At 43.7% G+C, this 22,547-nt stretch overlaps 2 protein-coding genes across 3 annotated transcripts; both read right to left on the bottom strand.

Annotated features, from left to right (window-relative positions):
* Positions 1–631: 631 nt before the first annotated feature.
* On the bottom strand, positions 632–6,147 carry LOC147320220 (uncharacterized). The gene is made up of 5 exons (XM_086308002.1): positions 5,680–6,147; positions 5,301–5,527; positions 4,374–4,491; positions 2,375–2,558; positions 632–1,687 (listed from the first exon to the last, which is right to left on the bottom strand). The coding sequence occupies exons 1-5, from the start codon at positions 6,145–6,147 to the stop codon at positions 1,632–1,634; spliced, it is 1,053 nt and encodes a 350-aa protein (XP_086164128.1). The 3' UTR covers positions 632–1,631.
* A 988-nt stretch (positions 6,148–7,135) lies between these two features.
* Positions 7,136–18,760, bottom strand: LOC147320219 (uncharacterized). 2 transcript variants are annotated; one of them, XM_086307995.1, is made up of 5 exons: positions 18,110–18,760; positions 13,695–13,903; positions 13,264–13,384; positions 12,942–13,125; positions 7,136–7,230 (listed from the first exon to the last, which is right to left on the bottom strand). In XM_086307995.1, the coding sequence occupies exons 1-4, from the start codon at positions 18,632–18,634 to the stop codon at positions 12,943–12,945; spliced, it is 1,038 nt and encodes a 345-aa protein (XP_086164121.1). In that variant the 5' UTR covers positions 18,635–18,760; the 3' UTR covers positions 7,136–7,230; position 12,942. The 2 variants fall into 2 exon arrangements, with proteins under 2 accessions (XP_086164121.1, XP_086164122.1); XM_086307996.1 differs by lacking the exon at positions 7,136–7,230 and adding an exon at positions 10,236–11,912.
* Between the last annotated feature and the right edge of the window lie 3,787 nt (positions 18,761–22,547).

The following is a 22,547-nucleotide window of genomic DNA, read 5'->3' as shown; positions in this document are numbered from 1 at the left end:
GAAAAGTAGTGAAAAAGCTGAAATTTGTGTGGAAAAGAGTTTAAACAGTTGAAGTGTTAACTGAAGAAAATGTTGGCGTAAGCGGGACTTGAACCCGGACCTCCTGGTCTGAGAGCGGCTGCTCATCTCACTGAGCTAAAACAGCCCAGCGAGCTAAACTGGTGATCACGTCACACAAGCAGGAGTGAATTTTGTTCACTCAAATAAATAAAATAAATTTCTCCTCAAAATGCAACACTTGCACCTGCAAACTTTTTTTTACGTGCGCTCAATTTTTTTTTTGAGCGCACGTAAAAAAAAGGGTGCTTTGATTCATTTTTGGGGGTGCTGAAGCTGAAGCACCCCCAAAGATTTCTTACTTTTTTGACAAGATTTGCTGTTTGTGGGACACACTACTAAAAATATAAAAAAGCATACAGTACGTAATTGAGACGGAACACTTTAACAACAAAAGTATAGACCCCCTCCCCCCCAAAGTCTTAAGTCAAATGACTTAAAGATTTTTGCTTTAAACGAACACAATGTAATTTCATGGAACCTGTTGACAAACTAATTTTAATTAAAGTCAACGTTTCATTTTTTGAGTGTAGTTATTTTTTAAAAACACGATTTACAACCTGAATAGGTGATAAAGCGATAGATCTTTCAGCCCAATTCTACTTTTTCTGCATAATCCATCATACAAAATGTAATCAAATGGAAAAGTCTCTTTTTAAAACTTGTTTTATTAGTTTTAATCTTTTAACTTTATGCATCAAGCAAAAATTTAATTATCTGCAACATTCTCTGACTGGAAGAAATTAGTTTAACATTTAAACCTATTTTCTGCACATTCCAGCACATAAAATAAAATATGTTTTGTGTTTACACTCAGTCTTTCAAATAGATGCAAGTAAAACACAGCAGAAAATAAATAAAGTCAAAGACTAGCGGTCCTGTTGCTCTGTTTTCACCTGTAAAGCAGGCGGAGGTGTGCTCTGGTGCAGGTGAGCTGCAGCGGTCATGTCAGTGGGAGGATCCGGGAGTTTCTCTGTGTCACACTCCCGTGGCAGCGCACTCGGTGCTCGCTCGGAGGTTTAGGGTTTTTTCGCTGTAAAAAGAAGTTTTCTTCCCACGCGGCGATCAGCGGACGCTAATGTTTTTGTCACTTTTTATGGAATCAAACTCAAAGTAATGTGATTACTTCCACGCTTTAAACGCTGCACGCTCATACTCTCTCTGCACTCGATATATTATTCTTCTGTTTGGATCAAAGCATGAATAAATGAATAAAGTCATCTTTGTGTTTCAGATACAAAATAAAACCAGCTTTCACTTTGCCAAAATACAGAAATGTCTCATATTAAACTTTGGGTACATGAACACGTCACATCCATCCACCCGTCACACCAACAACACCGACCTCTGCTGTAGGTTAGAGAAGCAGCACTGTGATGCCCCACCCACTCTTATCTCACCAAAGGTTAAAACAACACAACAATGTATGAATTCATACGTTCAAAACCCATAAATACGCGTTATCTAAAGCTGTGACCACACCGCTATCAAACAATACGCTTGGTTGGTCTAAAATACGGAACAGCAAACAAACAGAGTTTAAACTGGAGGCGTCGTCTCACTGCAGGCAGGCTTCAAACTTCAGTAAAGTCTTTAATCCTCTTTGGTTTTCTCATGGAAAGAAAGAGCGCTGCAGAGAAAGAGGAGAATATGTCAGAGACAGACGTGGTCTTCATTCCCAAACTGAAGCCAGTGTTTGAAGCTAAAACCTGCAATTCCTCTGACGTCCAGCAGAGGCAGCAGTGAGTCAGTCCCACAGACTGTTAAAGCTTTACAGCAGAATGAAACATGTTTACAGCCTGATACGCAAACTGTTTGGTCTCTGCAGATCATTTCTACCTTCCTAACAGCTTTTTAAATTGTATTAAGGAATAAAGTCTGCATTACTAGGGGCGTGGCCTATGTAACTGACAGGTGGATGGTGACACAGGTGGGTGTAGCTGCTAGCTGTCTGCTAGCTTCACCTGAACTGGACCTCTGGACCTTGTTTGTGCTGTTGGAGCCTTTTAGAGCATTTTTAATGACATCACCTGACCAATAACATGGCTGCTCTGAGGTTACTGTAATAACAGACCATCCAACAAGTCTGACTAAGAGCTTTGGTCAGATTCCACAGTTTTCTCTGGATGGTGCTGATTAGCAGGTATCTGTGTGATGCTTTATCTGAATCATTAACTTGTCCTACAAACAAACTGGTTTTAGTGATTTTTAGTTTAAAAAAAACAAATATGGAATAAAGTTTTGTACCAAAGCATAAACCTGGCATCTTCACCCAGTCCGATAAAGGAAATGCTGGTTTCAATTATGGATTAATTACCTTTGAAACTGAGCTTGAGTGAAGGCTCCTCCTCCAGCAGGGAGTCTGAGTCGGGCCACAATTGGTTAACCAAGATTTTAGCGTTTTCAAAATGATCAAAATAGAAGTTGGGTGTGACTGTGGGTCTGTCTGGTTCACAGAATTTCAGGTTCTCTCTCAGTTGGTCAGAATCAAACTTCAGTACCTGAAAAAGAAAAGAGAGAGTGAACAATAAAGCTTAGTGACTACAAAGATTAGTTAAGAGCTTAACTGTCAGACACACATCAGCCTGTGAGTTTGTTCTATCCATCCATCTTCTTCCGCTTATCTGAGGCCGCGTTATGGAGGCCGCAGCCACCTCCTCCAGTGTTCCCGGGCCAGCCAAGAGATATAATCTCTCCAGTGTGTCCTGGGTCTGTCCTGGGACCCCCTCCCAGCGGAACATGCCCAGAACACCTCACCCAGTAGGGCACCCAGGAGGCTTCCTTGTTACATGGCCAAACCAGCTTAACTGGCTCCTTTCGATGTAGAGGAGTAATGGCTGTACTTTGAGCCCCTCACAAATGGTCAAACTCCTCATCTACCAATGCCCCTACAGTCAGAGGACACCCTTCAGTCCCTCTTCTTGAAGATGGTAACCACCATCCCAGTCTGCCAGTCCAGAGGTACTGCCCCTCTCCACACAACATTGTAGAGGCATATCAACCAAGACAGCCCTGCAAGATCCAGATCCTTCAGAAACTCAGGGCGAACTTCATTCACACCAAGGGCCCCGCCACCAAGGAGTTGTTTAGCTGCCTCAGTGACCTCACTCTGGTGATGGACTAGTCACTCCCCAGGTCTCCAGACTCTGCTTGCTTTATGGAAGACTGGGATTAAGGAGGTCCTTGATGTATTCCTTCCAACCCAACAATATCCTCAGTCAAATCAGCTGCATCTGGTTTGGGGGTTACCACCACGACAGGCACCAACGACCTTGCAGCCGCAGCTCAGTGCAGCAGTTGAAGATCTCGCCTCTGTCAGGTGTTCCCAGTGAACCCTCATTTTACGTTCAGGTGCACCAGGTCTGTCCACCATCGTCCCCTGCCACCTGATCCAATTCTGCCTCCAGGTGGTGATCAGTTAAAAGCTCACCATCTTTCTTCACCCAAATGTCCAGAACATACAGCCACAGATCTGATGATACAATTACAAAATTGATCATCGACCTGTGGTATGGGGTGTCCTACTGCCATGTGCAGTTACAGACACCCTGGTTCACACAGGAGTCCAGCTCTGGTTTAGATCTGGAAGACCCTTCCTCCCAATCATGCCCTTCCAGGTCTCAGTGTTGTTGCCCGCATTAGTGTTGAATTCTCCCAGTAAGACGACAGCCCCCAGGTGGAGCACGCTGGCAGGTTACTCTGAACTGCTGTTTGGCGCACAGGCACAGATGACAGTCAGGACCTATTCCCTGACCTGAAGGTGCAGGGAACATATCCTCTTGTCCACCTGGGAAAACTAGGGGATACTAAGATATCCACCCCAGCTGAGACAAAGTCCGGCCTGTCTCCGGAACCAGTCACCAGTCACCTGGAGGAGTCTCAGTAGCTGGGATCAGTTTGCCAGTGTGTGCTGGCCACTGCCCAGCACTCCGACAATAAAGCCTCTGGGATCACTGGGACTAGCAAACCCCTCCACAACAATAAATCTGCAATTCACAGAGGAGGTTAGTTTGTTGTTGTGGGGCGATCGTGGCTCAAGAGTCGGCAGTTCGTCTTGTAATCGGAAGGTTGCCGGTTCGAGCCCCGGCTCCGACAGTCTCGGTCGTTGTGTCCTTGGGCAAGACACTTCACCCGTTGCCTACTGGTGGTGGTCGGAGGGCCCGGTGGCGCCAGTGTCAGTGCGCCCCAGGGCAGCTGTGGCTACAATGTAGCTGCCATCACCTGTGTGTGACTGGATGTGTAAAGTGCTATACAGATACAGGCCATTTGATTTTTAAATTTAATTGTTATTTACAGCCAGATTATCCCATAACCACCTGTCCGTTCTCCACATGCAGGGCGATGGCAACATTATCCCAAAGATAAAACTCAGGCTGTCCAAACAGCTCCAGAGAGTCCATCTGACTTGCATCAGGTCTGTGGATCAGCTCGTACCTGACAGGAAGGCCAAAGACAAACAGTGTCAGTGTGGCAGTATTATCTGACTCCACGTAAAGCAGACAGTAAAAGTCTTAAATATACTTAAATATATACATAAAATTATTGGAAAAGATCAGCTGACTGGATGTCAGGAGGAAACTTTTTAAAATTTGGTAATTGTCATTGCAGGGACTCCTCCACCATAGTTATAGTGGCAGCACGCTCATGATATTTGAGGGCTGCAATGTAGATTGAATGTATTTGCCTTCAGATTGAGCTCCATCACAAAGGTCTGGTGCACATTACTGAGGATGCCCCCAACCCCATCCTCCACCTTCCCATCACTTGTGAATGAGGCACATGATTTCTCGGACTCAGGGCAGTGACTCTAACTAACACATTTTTACTTTTGTGAAACCCGCTGAATTAAAACTGAAAGCGTGCACTTCAGTCACATCTTGATTGTTGGAATTAAAATGACGCACGCAAAACTACAAATGGTGTCATGGTCCAAAAAGCTCTGCACCGACCTGGATGCCTCAGATCAGATGTACGACAACTAAGCTGATCACTGACCTGAACACAGCGTGTCCTGGTACAAGTGCATTCTGGAGCAACCTTATCCTGTAACAGGATGTTAAGGGTGAAAAACCAACACCACTCTGGTTTAGATCAGGCTGTTCCTGTCTCCTACATCCAAGTGTTCCTACCATCCCAGAGTCTCCAAGAAGCCCAGGTGTTCTTCCCTGCTGCTCAGCATGAGCACAGACAATAACTTGTTGACCCTCTTCCTTTGTCTGTGAGCGTTTATCGCTGTTTCTCACCTGTGTGTCTCACACATGGCCTCCGACCTCCAGATGAAGCGTCCGTCTCTGTACGCGCAGACAGCGTTCGGGTCATTACCAGGAAGTAATGGAAACTCTGAGAAGAGCTCGCGATTGGCTGGGCTGTGGACCAACACAGAGTACTGCACTTTCTTTTTGAACAGGCAGGTCCTGAACACTCTCATGATGGGCGGAGCTCCAAAGCAAAACTGGACACAACAGAAGGTCTTTCAGTGGGAGACTCACACCTGTCACACACCTGAGGTAATGTACATGATGTACTGATAACACACAGAGAAAAGCTGACAGATTGTTCCTGGTCACACGGTGTTTATTATTTTTAGTGTGTAGCTTTGACACAAACTCAGACTGTTGTGGCGCTCAGCACGTCCTGCAGGGGGAAGGTGAAGCGGTACGATCCATACCTGGACTTCTCACTGAAGGCCGGAGAGGTGGCAAATCTCCACAGGAAGCTCTGCTGCTTCACAGCCTGCTCCTTCGTCCGGTTTGGGTAGGTCTTCTCCAGGAGCCTCGTCTCGGCCGCCTGGATCTCCTCGGGCCCCACAGCCAGACTCCACCACACCAGGGGCCATTTGTGTGGATCCCTGAAGCCTCTGTGAGGATCCTTGAAGCCGCCGTCTGTCCTGATCCAACATAAAGCCCCTCGCTCTGTGTCGTGTTTCAGGTGAGACACGTGAAACTCGGGTCGGGGGTATTCAGGGACGTTTTCTTTTAGGAGATACGGGTTCTTCAAGTCATGAGCGAGCTTCTTCAGCTCATTCAGCCACAGATGCTTACAATTTATGAAGTGTTGTATATATCCTCTCCTGTTTCTTTGTGTCTGCATGATCAGGTGGAGGCTGATGCTTCCTGTCAGGAGTGTGAGTGATCTCTGATCACCAGGCTTATATTCAGACCACGCCCCCACAGTCCAGGGCTGTTACACTGCCCATGCAAATGGGACAAAGCCTGAGCGCCCTCACACAGGAAATAGTCTAAACATCAGCTTCCATATTTCAGCACCAGCACCCCTGCAAAACCACCAAACTCCTGTCATCTACCTCTATTTCACTGTTTCCACTTCTGTTACAGGTTCAAGTGTTAATGAAGTTAAACCCGACTGCAGCTCAGACAGCAGGCTAATGAAACGCATTAGTAATTCATTGAGCAGATTACATAGACACATAGAGTTTAGCAGATGTTTGCTTGTTAAACACCTGCAGACAGCAGCAGGATCCATGTGAGTGTCTGCAAAGTAACGTCTCTCAGTAGCTGCATACGGACAATACTGTGATATTGAAAGGTTAAATATACAGTAATATACATATGATAACATTCGCCTGTTTCTGGAACATAGCTCAACAAAGTTCGATCTCAAAATTGAATCTTAAATTATTATTTTTCCAACATTTTTGATCTCTCATATGTCACAACCCGTGACAAGCAAGTGGGCGACCACACACAGGCTTTTAAAGGCTGTGAGATATTTTTAATGACGATAAGGTGAAGAAACTTAAACACAATTGAAATGATATAACAGCCATAACTGAAGCCTCAAATGAATCTGATGGGTGCCAGACGGAGAGAGCCAGAGACCCCGCTGGTTCAGTCCAGGTGCATACACTGGGACTGGCCTTCTCAGGTGTGCTGCATCTATAATTGGGTCAGCTCCACCTACCTGCAAGAAACAGGTAACAGAAAAAGCGAAACACGAGGCCAGCCCACTGGCCGTCACACGTAACATCATCAGTACAGAAGATATCCACATAAAATATTCAGGACTGAGAAACACATTTAAACTCTGTTAAAGACGAGATGGGCACAAACTGTCCTCATGGTCTCCTGCAGCCACCTTTGACCTTTTGTTCGATGTGTTTTTGGAACAGGAACTATTGATGAGGACTTCCTGCTCGTGGATGTTGTGTGTAATCTAGAGAGATGTGGAACACAGGCTGAGGTCAGATGCTTTGGATTTACATATGTTTTACTTTCACTTCATCATCCCCTTGAAAAAGCTCTCTGAGTTTCTTTCACGTCTCATTCAGCGTTCATCGCTCGTACGTATCAGTTCTGTCGCTTGTGAGCAAAAATAAACAAATGTAAGTCTGTTAGTAGCAACCGACCCGGAAACTTAAAGATCCCTTTGTTTGCAAACGCTTTAGACTGCGATGACTGAGAACAGTGAGAGTTTGTCTCCATGCTGTTCATCAACCTTCATACAGGTTTGAAGATCACAGCTGTTCACTGATGTTCAGCCGTGTCACTGCGCAGAGATTCCTGCAGATTCTCTGAATCCTTTGATGATAATATTACTGTAGATGATTCACAGTTTCACACCAAGAAGAATTGTTCCACATTTTCCAGACACAGTTTTTTGAAGATTAGCGAACCTCTGCCTCTTTTATACCCAATCATGTTGCCATGGTTACGCTCCTCCAGCTCTTCCTTTTGTGCCGTTTACCTTTTCATCCATTTATCCACAACATGATTACAAATAGCAAATCATACAATAAGTGGAGCTTATTGTATGATTTTTACAGTCTGTCATAGAAACTATAAGATTAAAATCTGGACAGAAAAAAGAATACAGATGATTACAATCAGAATAATCAATAAATGCTCAATCCATTTATTGATTATTCCTCATCACACATGACAGCAAACCAAACATCTTCAAGTTTTTAACTGTCATTCAGAATAATGTGGAGGTCTGAGTTGAGAAACAGCCACCTGTCAGTATTTAGTCATTTATTTTTTGATCTGATAATTTCCTGATCAATAAACAGTGCAAATATTAGTGTCTGATGTGATCTGACTACAGCCAGGAAGAGCACCGAACTCCAGAGCTGCTGCACCGTCAGTGCTGTTTGGGTTTTCGACAGCAGGGGGCGCAGCTGGGCTCATAAGAGCATCCTGTGATTGTCCTGGTGTAGGTCTGAGTGAGCACAGAGGAGGATGACTCTGAGTTTGTTCACTTTGTTCCTGTTCTCCTTCAATGATGTCACTTCCTTTACTGGCACACGCTCTAAAAACTGTAACTTTAACATTTATTTCTTAAATCCAGCTTCACAGAAAGTTCTGTGGCAGTATTTTAGAGCACGGCTCCATGCTGCACATTAGCCTTCATAAATGTGTGTTTTACACTTTAATGTAACAGAGTAAGGCGCAGGTTCTTTATAGAGTCACTCTTTTAAAAGCCCATCCTGATGTTCTTAAAGGCTTGAGCTGAACGATTCAGATGCATTCATAAGGTCTACATTTTTGTCATGCTCTCCAGGATCTCTGGGATGTTGTTTCTTGTTGTTTTGCTGTTTCTCACCAGGGCGGAGTCAGGCTCCGGTCCAGGGCCGTGCAGAGAGGTTTAAAGGGGCGGGTGCTCAAAGTTAAAAAGGGGCACATTGAACCAGGCTGAATAACAACAACACACATTCATCAAGAATCTAATATGGGAAGGGCAGGGCTGTGTTGATCTGAGACTGTAGACAGTAAAAAGTCCATAGGAGAGATGGTAGCTGATTAAACAAGTGTCATGAGATAATAACAAAATGCAAAGATTGGTGACAGCGCTTGGAACCATAAGGCAACGAAAAACTGTGAGAAATAATTTAGGCTCTGCCTGTGAATCACTCTTTGCTTCTCTTCTTCCTTTCATCCCATCATTTCATATATCACTCTCCACTTGCTGTCTATCTGAGAACAAGGCACAACTTGCTATTGCAATAAACTATAATCTAATTATCCACACCTAACAACTCTTGCACTTAATCTATAATAAAATGATGACAGAAAAATGTTATAGCCCTGCCTTTAGTAGCCTCACACAGCTCCTGCTGTTTCCTCCTCATGTCCTTACCAGCCATGTCTGCACAATGTTGACAATGCACGCACACACAGTGACACTTTAGACCTTCTTCAGAATACTGTATATACTATGGGCATCATGGTGCTGATCCAGAATCCTTACATTATTATTTATTACTAGAGCTACAATAATAAAGCAATGAGGAGGGGGAAGTAATAAATATGAAATAATGTATTTATGATGATTCCATTTGTTTCACTATCCACTCTGTGCAGGGCAAAGCTTATTACATGTTTAAACTGTAGAGATACAATCATTTTACTGCTGTAAAATCCAAATTTTGTCTTATTTAAAATATAAATCTAATATAATCTGCTTCTTAATGTATGTTCTTTAAAATACAGCGTGTGTTTTTAATATATTATAATGATAATAATTATTATGTGGACATGCATATTAGATCGTTTTTTAGTGAAATATAATCCCTCCAGAAAGGCAGGAAACTTCCTTTAAAACTAAATATGTTCCCTAAAACGGTGACAGAGCTACAGACCCATGACAGCCTTACACAGGTAGCCAGCAGCTGTGACCAGCACTACTTGTGCAGTTAATAAAAGGACAGGTAATGTTTGTCGCGCTGTTGCACACACAGCACGCTCGTTTGTTTCAGTTCGTCAGTTGCAACAAGACAGCTTACCAACGTGTACGTAATAAGCTGATACTCCTGTGTGCTACACACTACAGTGTGCGCTGTACACCTACTTACTGGTTGTGTGGCATCAGTCTGTGTCTCTGAGTTAACTTGTGTTTCTCCTGCAGCTCCGGACCGCTAAAAATGCGCGTGCTCTTTGTGAGCTCGTTCCCGGCTCGTAACCAGCGCGTTCTGCCGTCGAGGGCGATCATTGGTTAAATGTGATCATGTGACTGATGCAAGCCAGATCCTTTTATTTAGCAAAACTGTGATTAATAGTTAAATATTATTGTTGAGGGGCACAGACAGGACTCCGCACACACACATTAAAAACAAATTTTTTAAAAAAGTTGCCTCAACAAAAGGACACTTTGGGCACCCATCAGGAAAGGGGCGGGTGCTCAAGCCCCTCTAGCCCCCCCCTCTGCACGTGCCTGCTCCGGTCCCCACCTCTGTCCTTGTCTGTACAGCTCTACTCAACTCCCTCTCATCACGGACTATAACTCCTGCACCACTCAAGGCCCCAGTGGGGTTTGCTTCTTTGCTGGATCGTTGTGCTAACCTGTGTCAGTGTAGCCCTGGCTCGCTGAGTGATCTCGTATCTCCTAGTGCTCCTCTCTAACGTATATCTCCTCTCCTTGTACAGACTTCCCTGGACCTTCGCCTGTTACCCCGCCCTGTGGGCCTCGTGTGGATGTGGGTGAGGTCTTTGTGGACTGGACTTGGAATGACTGAGCTGCTTATGTGAGCAGAGTACTTACTGGCTGACAGTGTGTGTGAGGAAAGATGGATGATACAAGCACCACCTAACAGTTATTATTACACATTCCTGGATGTTCAGTTTGAAAAGGATGAAAAAGTGTTCTGAGCAAATTTTCCATCATCAACTTAGCTGAAACTGAAACCTAAACTATGCTGTTAAACATTTAATTTTAAAGATATCTTTACACAAACCAATTCAAAACTTTTATATTGATTGATGTATTCATGGATAGACTGTCCTGTCCACCAGGGAGCGCTGCTGTACCACCTCCCACGTCCTTAGCACACGCACACATTTATACAGACAGCATGGATCCGTTAGCAGATGCACAGAAGTCCTCAGCTCCATCAGGTCCTGCTGTAGTTCTCAGCTGAGAGAGCGCAGACACGGACATGTTAGAGGTGACAGTGTGAGATGAGACTCCATCCATCTACAGATGTACTCATCAGTTTATGAATCCTGACAGAATTTGTGATTTTTCTGCCTGGTCGTTGTGTCCTTGGGCAAGACACTTCACCTGCCGCCTGCTGGTGTTGGCCAGAGGGGCCGATGGTGCGATATGGCAGCCTCGCTTCAGTCAGTCTGCCCCAGGGCAGCTGTGGCTACAACTGTAGCTGCCTCCACCCGTGTGTGAATGTGAGTGAATGAATAGTGGTATTGTAAAGCACAGCCTAGAAAAGCGCTATATAAATGCAATCATTATTATTCCTCAGAGAACATGAATAATTCTATACAACTTTTCTGTCTGTGTGAAGCTTCATTATCAAACTTTTGTGTTTGTGGTTCTTAATACGATGTATCGCCTCCTCTCATATTAATGGCAGCTTGTTATGGTATTTGTGTTCAGGGAACTTTATTGTCTCAGATGCTAAAGCTGCTGCCCATTGCTCTTGGTAAAACTTTGGCCTGTTCACATCTTTCTGGGTCTGTCTGGAGCTGCAGCTCTGAGATCTCCTCAGAGTGGCTGAATGATGCTGAGGTCAGGAGACGGAGAGGACCTCTGCAGAAGCTTCATTTTAGAAGAAGTTTCTCTGTGCTGTTGGCTTATTGTAAACGGGCAGTTTTGTGGCATCGGCGTAGTAACGACTTTCTTCTTAAGACTCGACCATGCAGCCTATTTTTTCCTTGTTGTGCATCTTGAATCAGCTGAAGTTGTTGAATCAGCTGGTGTTGAACGAATCTGTCATTTTTCACCTCTTAACTAGAGTTTGGACATTGATGATTAGCATCCTCAGTTCCCTGGATATCGTTTTATATCCTTTTGCTGTTTTTATAAAGTTCAACTATCTTGTCCTGCAGATCCTTTGATAATTCTTCTGTTTTCCCCATGGCTCAGAATCAAAGGTCAGTGCACCACTGGATGAAACATAGAATAGAATAAAATAGAATAAAGCTTTATTATCCTTTTACATGTACAATGAAATTATGGTTTCTCCACAACAACTGTGCCGGCATGAAATAAAAATGGTAAGAGAGCAGGAATAAATACAAAACAACAGAAAGGCAAACATTACAGGACAAAGTCCAAAGTGTTTGGAAGCGGTGCAAAAAACGACTTGATGAGGGTTACTCAGATCATGGCTGCGACTGATGAGGTGGATAGGTGGATGTGTCTTGGATGACCTGATTGAGGTCAGGTACAGACCAGAGGGCAGCGGGTCAAACAGGTGGTGGGCGGGGTCACCTGTGATGGTTCACAGACAGGAGGAGCTGGCGATGGCCTCCAGGGTTGGCAGTGATGTTTTGGGTGGTGACCCTCTGTGCAGCCTTGCTGTTCTCAGTCGAGGCCCCAGAGTACAGCAGGCAGGAGGAGAGCATGGTCTCCACTGAGGAGGGGAGAAGGTCAGCAGCAGCTCCTGGTCCAGGTTCTTCTTCCTCAGGACACGGAGGAGGTGCAGCTGCTGCTGGGCCTTCTTTACCAGGGTGATGGTGGTGTGGGTCCAGGTGAGATCAGCAGAGATGTGGGTGCGTAGAAACCTGAAGGTGGAGACAGATTCAACCTGTTCTCCATTTATAATGCCGGGGAAGGGGGGGGGGGGCTGTCTGTGCCTCCTGAAGTCCATGATGAGCTCTTTGGTTTGAAGGACGTTCAGCTTTTCAGGTTATTTTCTGAGCACCAGCAGGACAAGTTCTCTATCTCCACCCTGTTCTCTGTCTCATCTCCATCAGGGACCAACCACGGTGGTGTCATCAGTGTGAAACATGCAGTGGTCTATCTGGAGGCCAGAAACTCACTGACCTTTCACACACACATAATTACAAGCAAATAGATCCCAGGTGAGGATTGTTACCTTCACCTTTAGTAGTTGTGTAAACCTCCATGTGTCAGCGTTTGTGTATTTGTAATGACAACAGAAACTATTCCTTTAATTACTGATTCATTACCTTAGAAAACAAGGCTGAGTGAAGGCTCCTTCCCCAGCGGGAAGCCTGCGTCAGGCCACAAATGTCCAACCAGTGATTTAGCATTTTCAAAACTGTCATACTGGATTCCAGGTGCAGCACTCTGTTCAGGTTTCTCACAGTACGTGAGGTTTGCTCTCAGTCGATCACAGTCAAACTTCAGCACCTGAAAACGAAACCGAGCAGAGAAACAAGGTGAGAAACTTCAACACTTTGTTTAAATTTTTACCAAATTTATAGGCAACAGCTTCTTGTAAAATGCTTCAGGCGTCTCTATAGACGGAGGAGTAGGAGGGGCAGGTACCTGTCCATGATCCATGTGCAGGGCGATGGCGACATTATCCCAAACATAAAACTGACGTTGAAAAGAACGTAGACTGTCAGCTTCCATCTGGTTTTTGTCAGGTTCTTGGGTCAATTTCCAACTGAGAAGAAAGTCAGAGACACAACCAATCAGCTCACAGAGGACTTCAGACTGCTTCCCTGACAGAGCTCTCAGTGCCAGCATCAAATCTGATGCTCAGGTCGTCTCCATGACAGGAAGCAAAGCGACCAATGACAAATTAAAGGAAAAACCAACATGAATATCAGACACTGCACGGACTCGTTGTGTCCATCATCTTTGGCTTTGTTTGTGGTTTTTATAATATTACAGCAGATCTTCATCATCATCAGTGGTCGATCCCATCAAAGTGATCGATCACATTTATTTCAGTGGAGACTTTTAACACTTACCTGTGTGTCTCGCACATGGCCTGTGACCTCCAGATGAAGTGTCCGTCTCTGTAAGTGAAGACGGCGTTCGGGTCATCATAAGCAAGCGAAGGATACTCTGAGAAGAGCTTCTCTCTGGCCGGGCTGTGGACCAGCACAGAGTACTGCACTTCCTGATTGTAGAGGGCGGTCTTGAACACCTTTATCATGGGCGGAGCTCCGGAGCAAAACTGGAGACAACAACAGGAATTTCAGTGTGAGAGACACACACAAAGGTCACTAACCTGACACACTGTACACCGTTTAACAATCACACAACAATATAATCCACCCACTGTTATCATCTCCAATGCCCTGTACCAACACAGAGCAGAGCAGCTATCTGAACGCTACCCCAACAGAGGTCGATTATCTTGTTAATAATTTCACCTCCTCACTACGTACGACTCTGGATACTGTAGCTCCAGTGAAAACTAAGGTCTCTAATCAGAAGTACCTGACTCCGTGGTATAATTCTCAAACACGTAGCCTAAAGCAGATGACTCGTAATCTGGAGAGGAAATGGCGTGTCACAAATTTAGAGGATCATCATTTAGCCTGGAGAAATAGTTTGCTGCTTTATAAGAAAGCCCTCCACAAAGTGGACTGAACCACTACAGATTAGAAGGGGGAAGAAAAAAAGTTGTCCAAAAGTAGTTCATACTCAAATTGCACAGAATGGAAACAAGTTAACGCACTAACTACACACTAACTACACACTAACCACACCCTAACTACACACTAACCACACCCTAACTACACACTAACACACCCTAACGACACACTAACTACACACTAACTAAAAACTAACACACCCAAACTACACACTAACACACCCAAACTACACACCAACACACCCAAACTACACACTAACTACACCCTAACTACACACTAACTACACCCTAACTACACACTAACACACCCAATGTACACACTAACACAACCAAACTACACACTAACACACCCAAACTACACACTAACTACACCCTAACTACACACTAACTACACCCTAACTACACACTAACACACCCAATGTACACACTAACACAACCAAACTACACACTAACACACCCAAACTACACACTAACACACCCAAACTACACACTAACTACACCCTAACTACACACTAACTACACCCTAACTACACACTAACACACCCAATGTACACACTAACACAACCAAACTACACACTAACTACAAACTAACACACCCAAACTACACACTAACTACACCCTAACTACAAACTAACTACACACAAACACACCCTAACTACACACTAACACACCCAAACTACACACTAACACACCCAAACTACACACTAACACACCAAAACTACACACTAACACACCCAAACTACAAACTAACACACCCAAACTACACACTAACTACACCCAAACTACACACTAACACACCCTAACTACACACTAACCACACCCTAACTACACACTAACTACACACTAACACACCCTAACGACACACTAACTACAAACTAACACACCCAAACTACACACTAACTACACACTAACTACACACTAACACACCCAATGTACACACTAACACAACCAAACTACACACTAACTACAAACTAACACACCCAAACTACACACTAACTACACCCTAACTACAAACTAACTACACACAAACACACCCTAACTACACACTAACACACCCAAACTACACACTAACACACCCAAACTACACACTAACACACCCAAACTACAAACTAACACACCCAAACTACACACTATCTACACCCAAACTACACACTAACACACCCAAACTACACACTATCTACACCCAAACTACAAACTAACACACCCAAACTACAAACTATCTACACCCAAACTACAAACTAACACACCCAAACTACACACTAACTACACCCTAACTACAAACTAACTACACACGAACACACCCAAACTACACACTAACACACCCAAACTACACACTAACGACACACTAACACACACTAACTACACACTAACTACAAACTAACTACACACTAACACACCCTAACTACACACTAACTACACACTAACACACCCTAACTACACACTAACACACCCTAACTACACACTAACACACCCAAACTACACACTAACTACACACTAACTACAAACTAACACATCCAAACTACACACTAACTACACCCTAACTACAAACTAACTACACACTAACACACCCAAACTACACCCTAACTACACCCTAACTACAAACTAACTACACCCTAACTAAAAACTAACTACACACTAACACACCCTAACTACACACTAACTACAAACTAACTACACACTAACACACACTAACTACACCCAAACTACACACTAACTACACCCTAACTACACACTAACACACCCAAACTACACACTAACACACCCAAACTACAAACTAACACACCCAAACTACACACTATCTACACCCAAACTACACACTAACACACCCAAACTACACACTATCTACACCCAAACTACAAACTAACACACCCAAACTACACACTATCTACACCCAAACTACAAACTAACACACCCAAACTACACACTAACTACACCCTAACTACAAACTAACTACACACGAACACACCCAAACGACACACTAACACACCCAAACTACACACTAACGACACACTAACACACACTAACTACACACTAACTACAAACTAACTACACACTAACACACCCTAACTACACACTAACTACACACTAACACACCCTAACTACACACTAACACACCCTAACTACACACTAACACACCCAAACTACACACTAACTACACACTAACTACAAACTAACACATCCAAACTACACACTAACTACACCCTAACTACAAACTAACTACACACTAACACACCCAAACTACACACTAACGACACACTAACACACACTAACTACACACTAACTACAAACTAACTACACACTAACACACCCTAACTACACACTAACTACAAACTAACTACACACTAACACACACTAACTACACCCAAACTACACACTAACTACACCCTAACTACACACTAACACACCCTAACTACACACTAACTACAAACTAACTACACACTAACACACCCAAACTACACACTAACTACACCCTAACTACAAACTAACTACACCCTAACTATACACTAACACACCCTAACTACAAACTAACTACAAACTAACTACACACTAACACACCCTAACTACAAACTAACTACACACTAACTACACACTAACACACCCAAACTACACACTAACACACCCTAACTACAAACTAACTACACACTAACACACCCAAACTACACACTAACACACCCTAACTACAAACTAACTACACACTAACTACACACTAACACACCCAAATTACACACTAACTACACCCTAACACACCCAAACTACACACTAACACACCCTAACTACAAACTAACTACACACTAACTACACACTAACACACCCAAACTACACACTAACACACCCTAACTACAAACTAACTACACACTAACTACACCCTAACACACCCAAACTACACACTAACACACCCTAACTACAAACTAACTACACACTAACTACACACTAACACACCCAAACTACACACTAACACACCCTAACTACAAACTAACTACACACTAACACACCCAAACTACACACTAACACACCCTAACTACAAACTAACTACACACTAACTACACACTAACACACCCAAATTACACACTAACTACACCCTAACACACCCAAACTACACACTAACACACCCTAACTACAAACTAACTACAAACTAACTACACCCTAACTACACACTCCACGCTAAACGTCACAAATCTCTCAAAGGTTTTGGGAGAGCGAGCGCTCTTCCTAAACAACCAAACCCACGTGCTACTATGTTTTTATTGGTTCACATGGTACATTTTTTCCACCATGCACTCACAGTACTCTAACTAGGCTCACAGTGTTAATGCTGTCTTATTTTAATAAACAATACTGTAATATACAAAACTAAGGTGGCAGGAGAACATTTTAGGGTGGCACGGCACCCCTCTCAACCCACCCCTGCTTCACCTTTCTGTATTTAATCATGAATTATGATTAACGGTCCACCTCACAATGAGGTGACTGTTGTTGTGACCCGCCACTATATCAATAAAAATGAATTGAATTGCACAAACACACTGGAGCTGGTTGGCAGATTACTCCTGGTCACATGACTTTCAAGGTTTTTAAGTGGCTGTTAGACCTTAAAGCCTTGAGGAGTTTAAGGTCTTAATTCAGGCCATCGTGTGTCTTTCAGTCTGAGCTGATGGATAAACTCAGTGTTTTAAAAATAAAAGTACTAATGAAATTATGTTTTCCTAACATGCAGAATCAATCAGTGAGCTACACATTGATTTAACCCCCCCCCCCCCCCCCCCCCACCCCCACCACCAGTACCTGCTGGCTGTAGGCGGTCACCACTTCGTGCAGGGGGAAGGTGAAGCGGTACGATCCAAACCTGGACTTCTCTGCGAAAGCCGGAGAGGTGGCAAACTTCCAGAGGAAGCTCTCCTGCTTGTTCCGGTCTGGGTAGATCTCGTCCAGGTAGCTCGGCTTCTTTTCAGCCTGCTTCTCCATCCGGTTTGGGTAGAACCTGTCCAGGAGCCTGGTCTCAGCTGACTGGATCTCCTGGGGGCCCACAGCCAGACTCCACCACACCAGGGACAGGCTGTCTGCATCCTTAAGGCCTCCGTGAGGATCCTTGAAACCTTCGTCCTTCCAGATCCTCAGTAACCCTCCTTGCTGTGTATCGTGTTTCAGATTGGACACGTGAAACTCGGGTCGAGGGTATTCAGGGATGTTTGTTTTTAGAAGATACATGTTCCTCAAATGCTGATTGTGCATTTTCAAATCATGCAAACATAAATGATGTTTGTGAATAAAAATCGCATTCGATCCATTGTTCTTTCTCTGAGCCTCCATGTCCACGGTGCAAGATGATGGTGCTAATGAAAAATCTGTGATACAGAACAAACCAGCTGATCTCCCAGTGAGCCCTGCCACACTCTGCTCAGTAAGACTTCAGTCGACTCGTCAACCCAACGCGGAAGATTCCCAGGTGTGTTCATGCTCCACCCATATTTAGGAGGATATATCAGGTAGTGACTCATTCCCAGGTACTCTGCGGACGTTTGAGACATGTTGGCTCCTGCTAAAGGGGCGTCAGTTAAACAGAAATGTTTCCGTTCCTATTCAGGAGAAAAGAAACTGAAAACCTGAACATGATGTTTCAGGTCAGTTTCTTTCTTCTGAAAAGAAACTGAAAACCTGAACATGATGTTTATGAAGAAGCCCATTTATCGTCTCACAACATGAAACTTATGTAATCACCCCTGTAGCTGGGGTCAGGGGTCATCTGCACCCACAGCACACGCTTCAGATCATCTGCTCTGGATGCTAGTCTGTTAGAGCTGTCAGAGCGTGAACCTGCGACGCACTTGAGCCCAGAATCATCCTGATCATATTTCAGCTCAACACTTCCTGTTTCCTGTTCAACACAGCAGACACTCCTGTACAGATGATTTCAAAGAAACTCTGATTTACACAAAATGTGATCATGTGTTTAGTCTCACGTCACTATATTCGTGTGATGTTCGTAGTTTATAAGTACAGTAAGTCTGGCCGACTTCCGGAGCAGCACATGGAATAGACGCGTTCCCTGACGCTCCTCCGTGCCAAACGTATTTTTGCGGTCTCCTAATTCATTTTTCTCTTCCCAAAAAAAGCCAACAATTGAAGCTTATACCGTATACAACAAAAGATGCCCAGAAAAGCTGGTAAACAGATTAACTCTTCATCACGAATTATGACTTCGGCCAATGCTGAACCCAACTGTTCGCACTGGCTATTATGGGAGAAGATCTCTGACAAAATTCTCCGTCATATAAACAAAAGGTTTGACAATTTGGAGCATACTCTTCATGCAGTACAGGAATCCCAAAGAGACCTGCTGGAGAAAGTGAAATCCATGGAAGAGCAGGCTCTAGATCAGGAAAATCGCCGGTCCCGCTTGGAGAAAGTGGTCTCCAACTTGGAGAGCAGGAATAAAGACATTAAAAGTGGATGACTTGGAGGGTCGATCGCGCCGAAACAACATTATGATCATTGGCATCCCTGAGAAAGCAGAGGGACCCAGACCGGCTGAATTTATTCAAGATTTGATCCCTAGACTCGTCGGGGAGGATCATCTTAAATCCCCGGTTATTGTCGACCGAGCACACCGCTCGCTGAGACCTCCACCGGCGGCAGGCGCAGCACCAAGACCAATTATTGCACGAATCCACTTTTATTGGGAAAAAGAACTCGGCTGCGAAGAGACCGAGCGTCGGAATACCAGGGCCATAAGGTGCTCATCTCTCCGGATTATACACCGGAGGTGAGCTCAGCGAGGTGTTGAAGATACTGTGGGAGAAAAAAATGGAACTTCAGTATCCAGCTGAACTTCTTGTGAGATATAACGGACACCTGAAGGCCTTTTCTACTGGTGTCCGTGTTTATAAACTCTGAGCTGAATAGTTCGTAATAGAGCTGCATGAGTTAAGCTTCTTCTGTAAAAGATTCTTTAATGTTCTGAGACCGTATATTTATTTTTTTCCTATTCAACAGTTTGTTTGAGCACAGAGTGAAGCCTAGTGCTTTTTTTCTGATTGAATTGGACACTCTGTGGAGGGAGGTGTGGAAGGCCGAGAGGGACGCCAGTACTTCATCTCAGAAGTGCTTTATGCGGGGGTGGGGGTGGATGGGGAGTGCCTATGGGGTTTTTTGTTTTAGGCTGTTTAAGTGCGGTGTTTTCTTTTGTGTGTGTGTGTGTGTGTGTGTGTGTGTGTGTGTGTGTGTGTGTGTGTGTGTACGTGGATGGCAGTCGATATCTGATGGAGTCGACACATGATGTTTGGGTTAAACAATGAGGTGAGCTTTGAGGGAAACGATGTAAAAATAGTTTCTTGGAATGTAAAATGTCTCGGACATATAATTAAGACGTAAAGTTCTCTCCTTCAGGAGACTCATATAAATATTAACAACCAACGAAGATTAAGAGCAAATTGGATATCTCAAGTGTATCAGGCTCCTTTTACCAGCAAGGCCAGAGGTTGTGCTTCTCCTTAAAAAGAATGTTTCATTTGGTTCAGACTTTTGGTGACTTTAGCTGCTTTCTCGACACTTTCTTGGATAGACTATCTATAAAAGCCCCTCTAATATTAAGTCAGTACAAACTCTGAATGATTTACTTGATATCTGGCGCTTACAACATCCTACTGAGAGGGCCTATTCATTTTTCTCTCATGTCCATAAAACCTACACTAGAATTGAGTATTTTCTGATATCCTCGGAGCTGCTGCCCATAGTTGTTGATTCAAATGACCATAATATTGTAATATCTGATCACAGCCCGGCTTCAATAGTCTTAAAAATAATGATAAATAATGATAACGGAGAAGTTTCGGATTCTACTTTATGGGAGACCTTAAAGTCGTGATGAGAGGTCACATTATTTCCTTTGAATCTCCCAAGAAAAAAATATTGGGAAAAAGGAAATGAGCTTCCTGAACTGGAAGGGGAACAAGCAAAACGAGCAAGTCAAAAAGTGATAATGAAATCCGTAAGTAAGTACCAATCCAAAGGAAATTAATACTTGTTTTACCAAATTCTATAAAGATCTGTATTCTAGGAAAATTAAATCCTCTCAAAGCGATTTTAGCAACTTCTTCGATCTATTATCTATTCCCCATCAGATGAAGCCCTGAGAGATGAAACCGATTCCCTGTCTCTGAAAACCATCTTTTAGGAACAATCCAAGCCTTCCCACAGACAGCTGGCCCCGATGGATTCGGTAATGACAATTACTCCTCTCATGCTTAGGATGGTAAATGACTAAAAATAAAAGGTTACCTCACTTTACGACCAGCACATTATAGACCCATTGCTCTTTTAAATTGTGATCATAAAATCATAACCAAAGCCTCAGCTACAAGATTGAGCAAACATGTTTCAACAATTATACGTCCTAATCAAACAGGATTTATTCCTGGTAGATGGTCATTTAATAATGTCCGTTTATTATTAAATACAATTTACTCAGGTTATGGAAAAGAGGCTAAAACAGCAGTACTTTCTCTGGATGCCCAGAAAGCGTTTGATCAGATTGGTCTTATATATTTGAGACTCTACAACAATTTGGTTTTGGGGAATATTTTAGGGATTGGATTAAAATGATTGAGAGAACGGAACAACTATGGTTAAATAAACATCTACTATATTAAAGGGGACGTGAAACGCTGAACACAAAGGCTAATGTCCCACACTGACACAGCTGTAACTGTCTGTGAAGCTGGGTTTAACAAATCAGTGCATAAAGCTTTAAAACATGTTCATAGATCCATCTGTCAAACGTGAACATGTGATTGGTTGGTTGTGGCTAACAGACTCAGGCTAACTAGTGACAGAATCGATACCTCAGAAGAAAATAAGGACAGTGAAAGTAAACATCTGTGAGAGGCTCACTGTAGAGCTGCAGCGGTGAGCTGTCCACTCCACTGTGTCCATTTATGACAGAACATATTATAACCAGTGTGACGTGGCGCGATGACCTCTGTCCTTCCAGGGGTCACAGGAGCCTGGACTCATCAGGAAGCACTTTGATCACGACACAAACACACGTCAGTGAGATTGTGTCAGTGTTTTCCTCTCAGTGATTCTGTCACTAGTTAGCGAACATTAAAGTCTGTGAGCCTCCAACCGACGCGCAGCTTTCACGTCCTGTGGAACTAAAACGATTCCTGTGTGCTGCAGGATTGTTTAAGATACAAACACTGCAGCCATGAACCTCCTCTGAGGA

The sequence above is a fragment of the Aulonocara sp. 'chitande type north' Nkhata Bay genome, linkage group LG10 (genome assembly GCF_057382095.1).
Source record: "Aulonocara sp. 'chitande type north' Nkhata Bay isolate Kocher_YH1m ecotype deep benthic linkage group LG10, A_spYH_male_GT1.1, whole genome shotgun sequence".
NCBI classification, from domain to species: Eukaryota; Metazoa; Chordata; class Actinopteri; order Cichliformes; family Cichlidae; genus Aulonocara; species Aulonocara sp. 'chitande type north' Nkhata Bay.
This window is presented reverse-complemented; position numbering and strand designations above follow the sequence as displayed.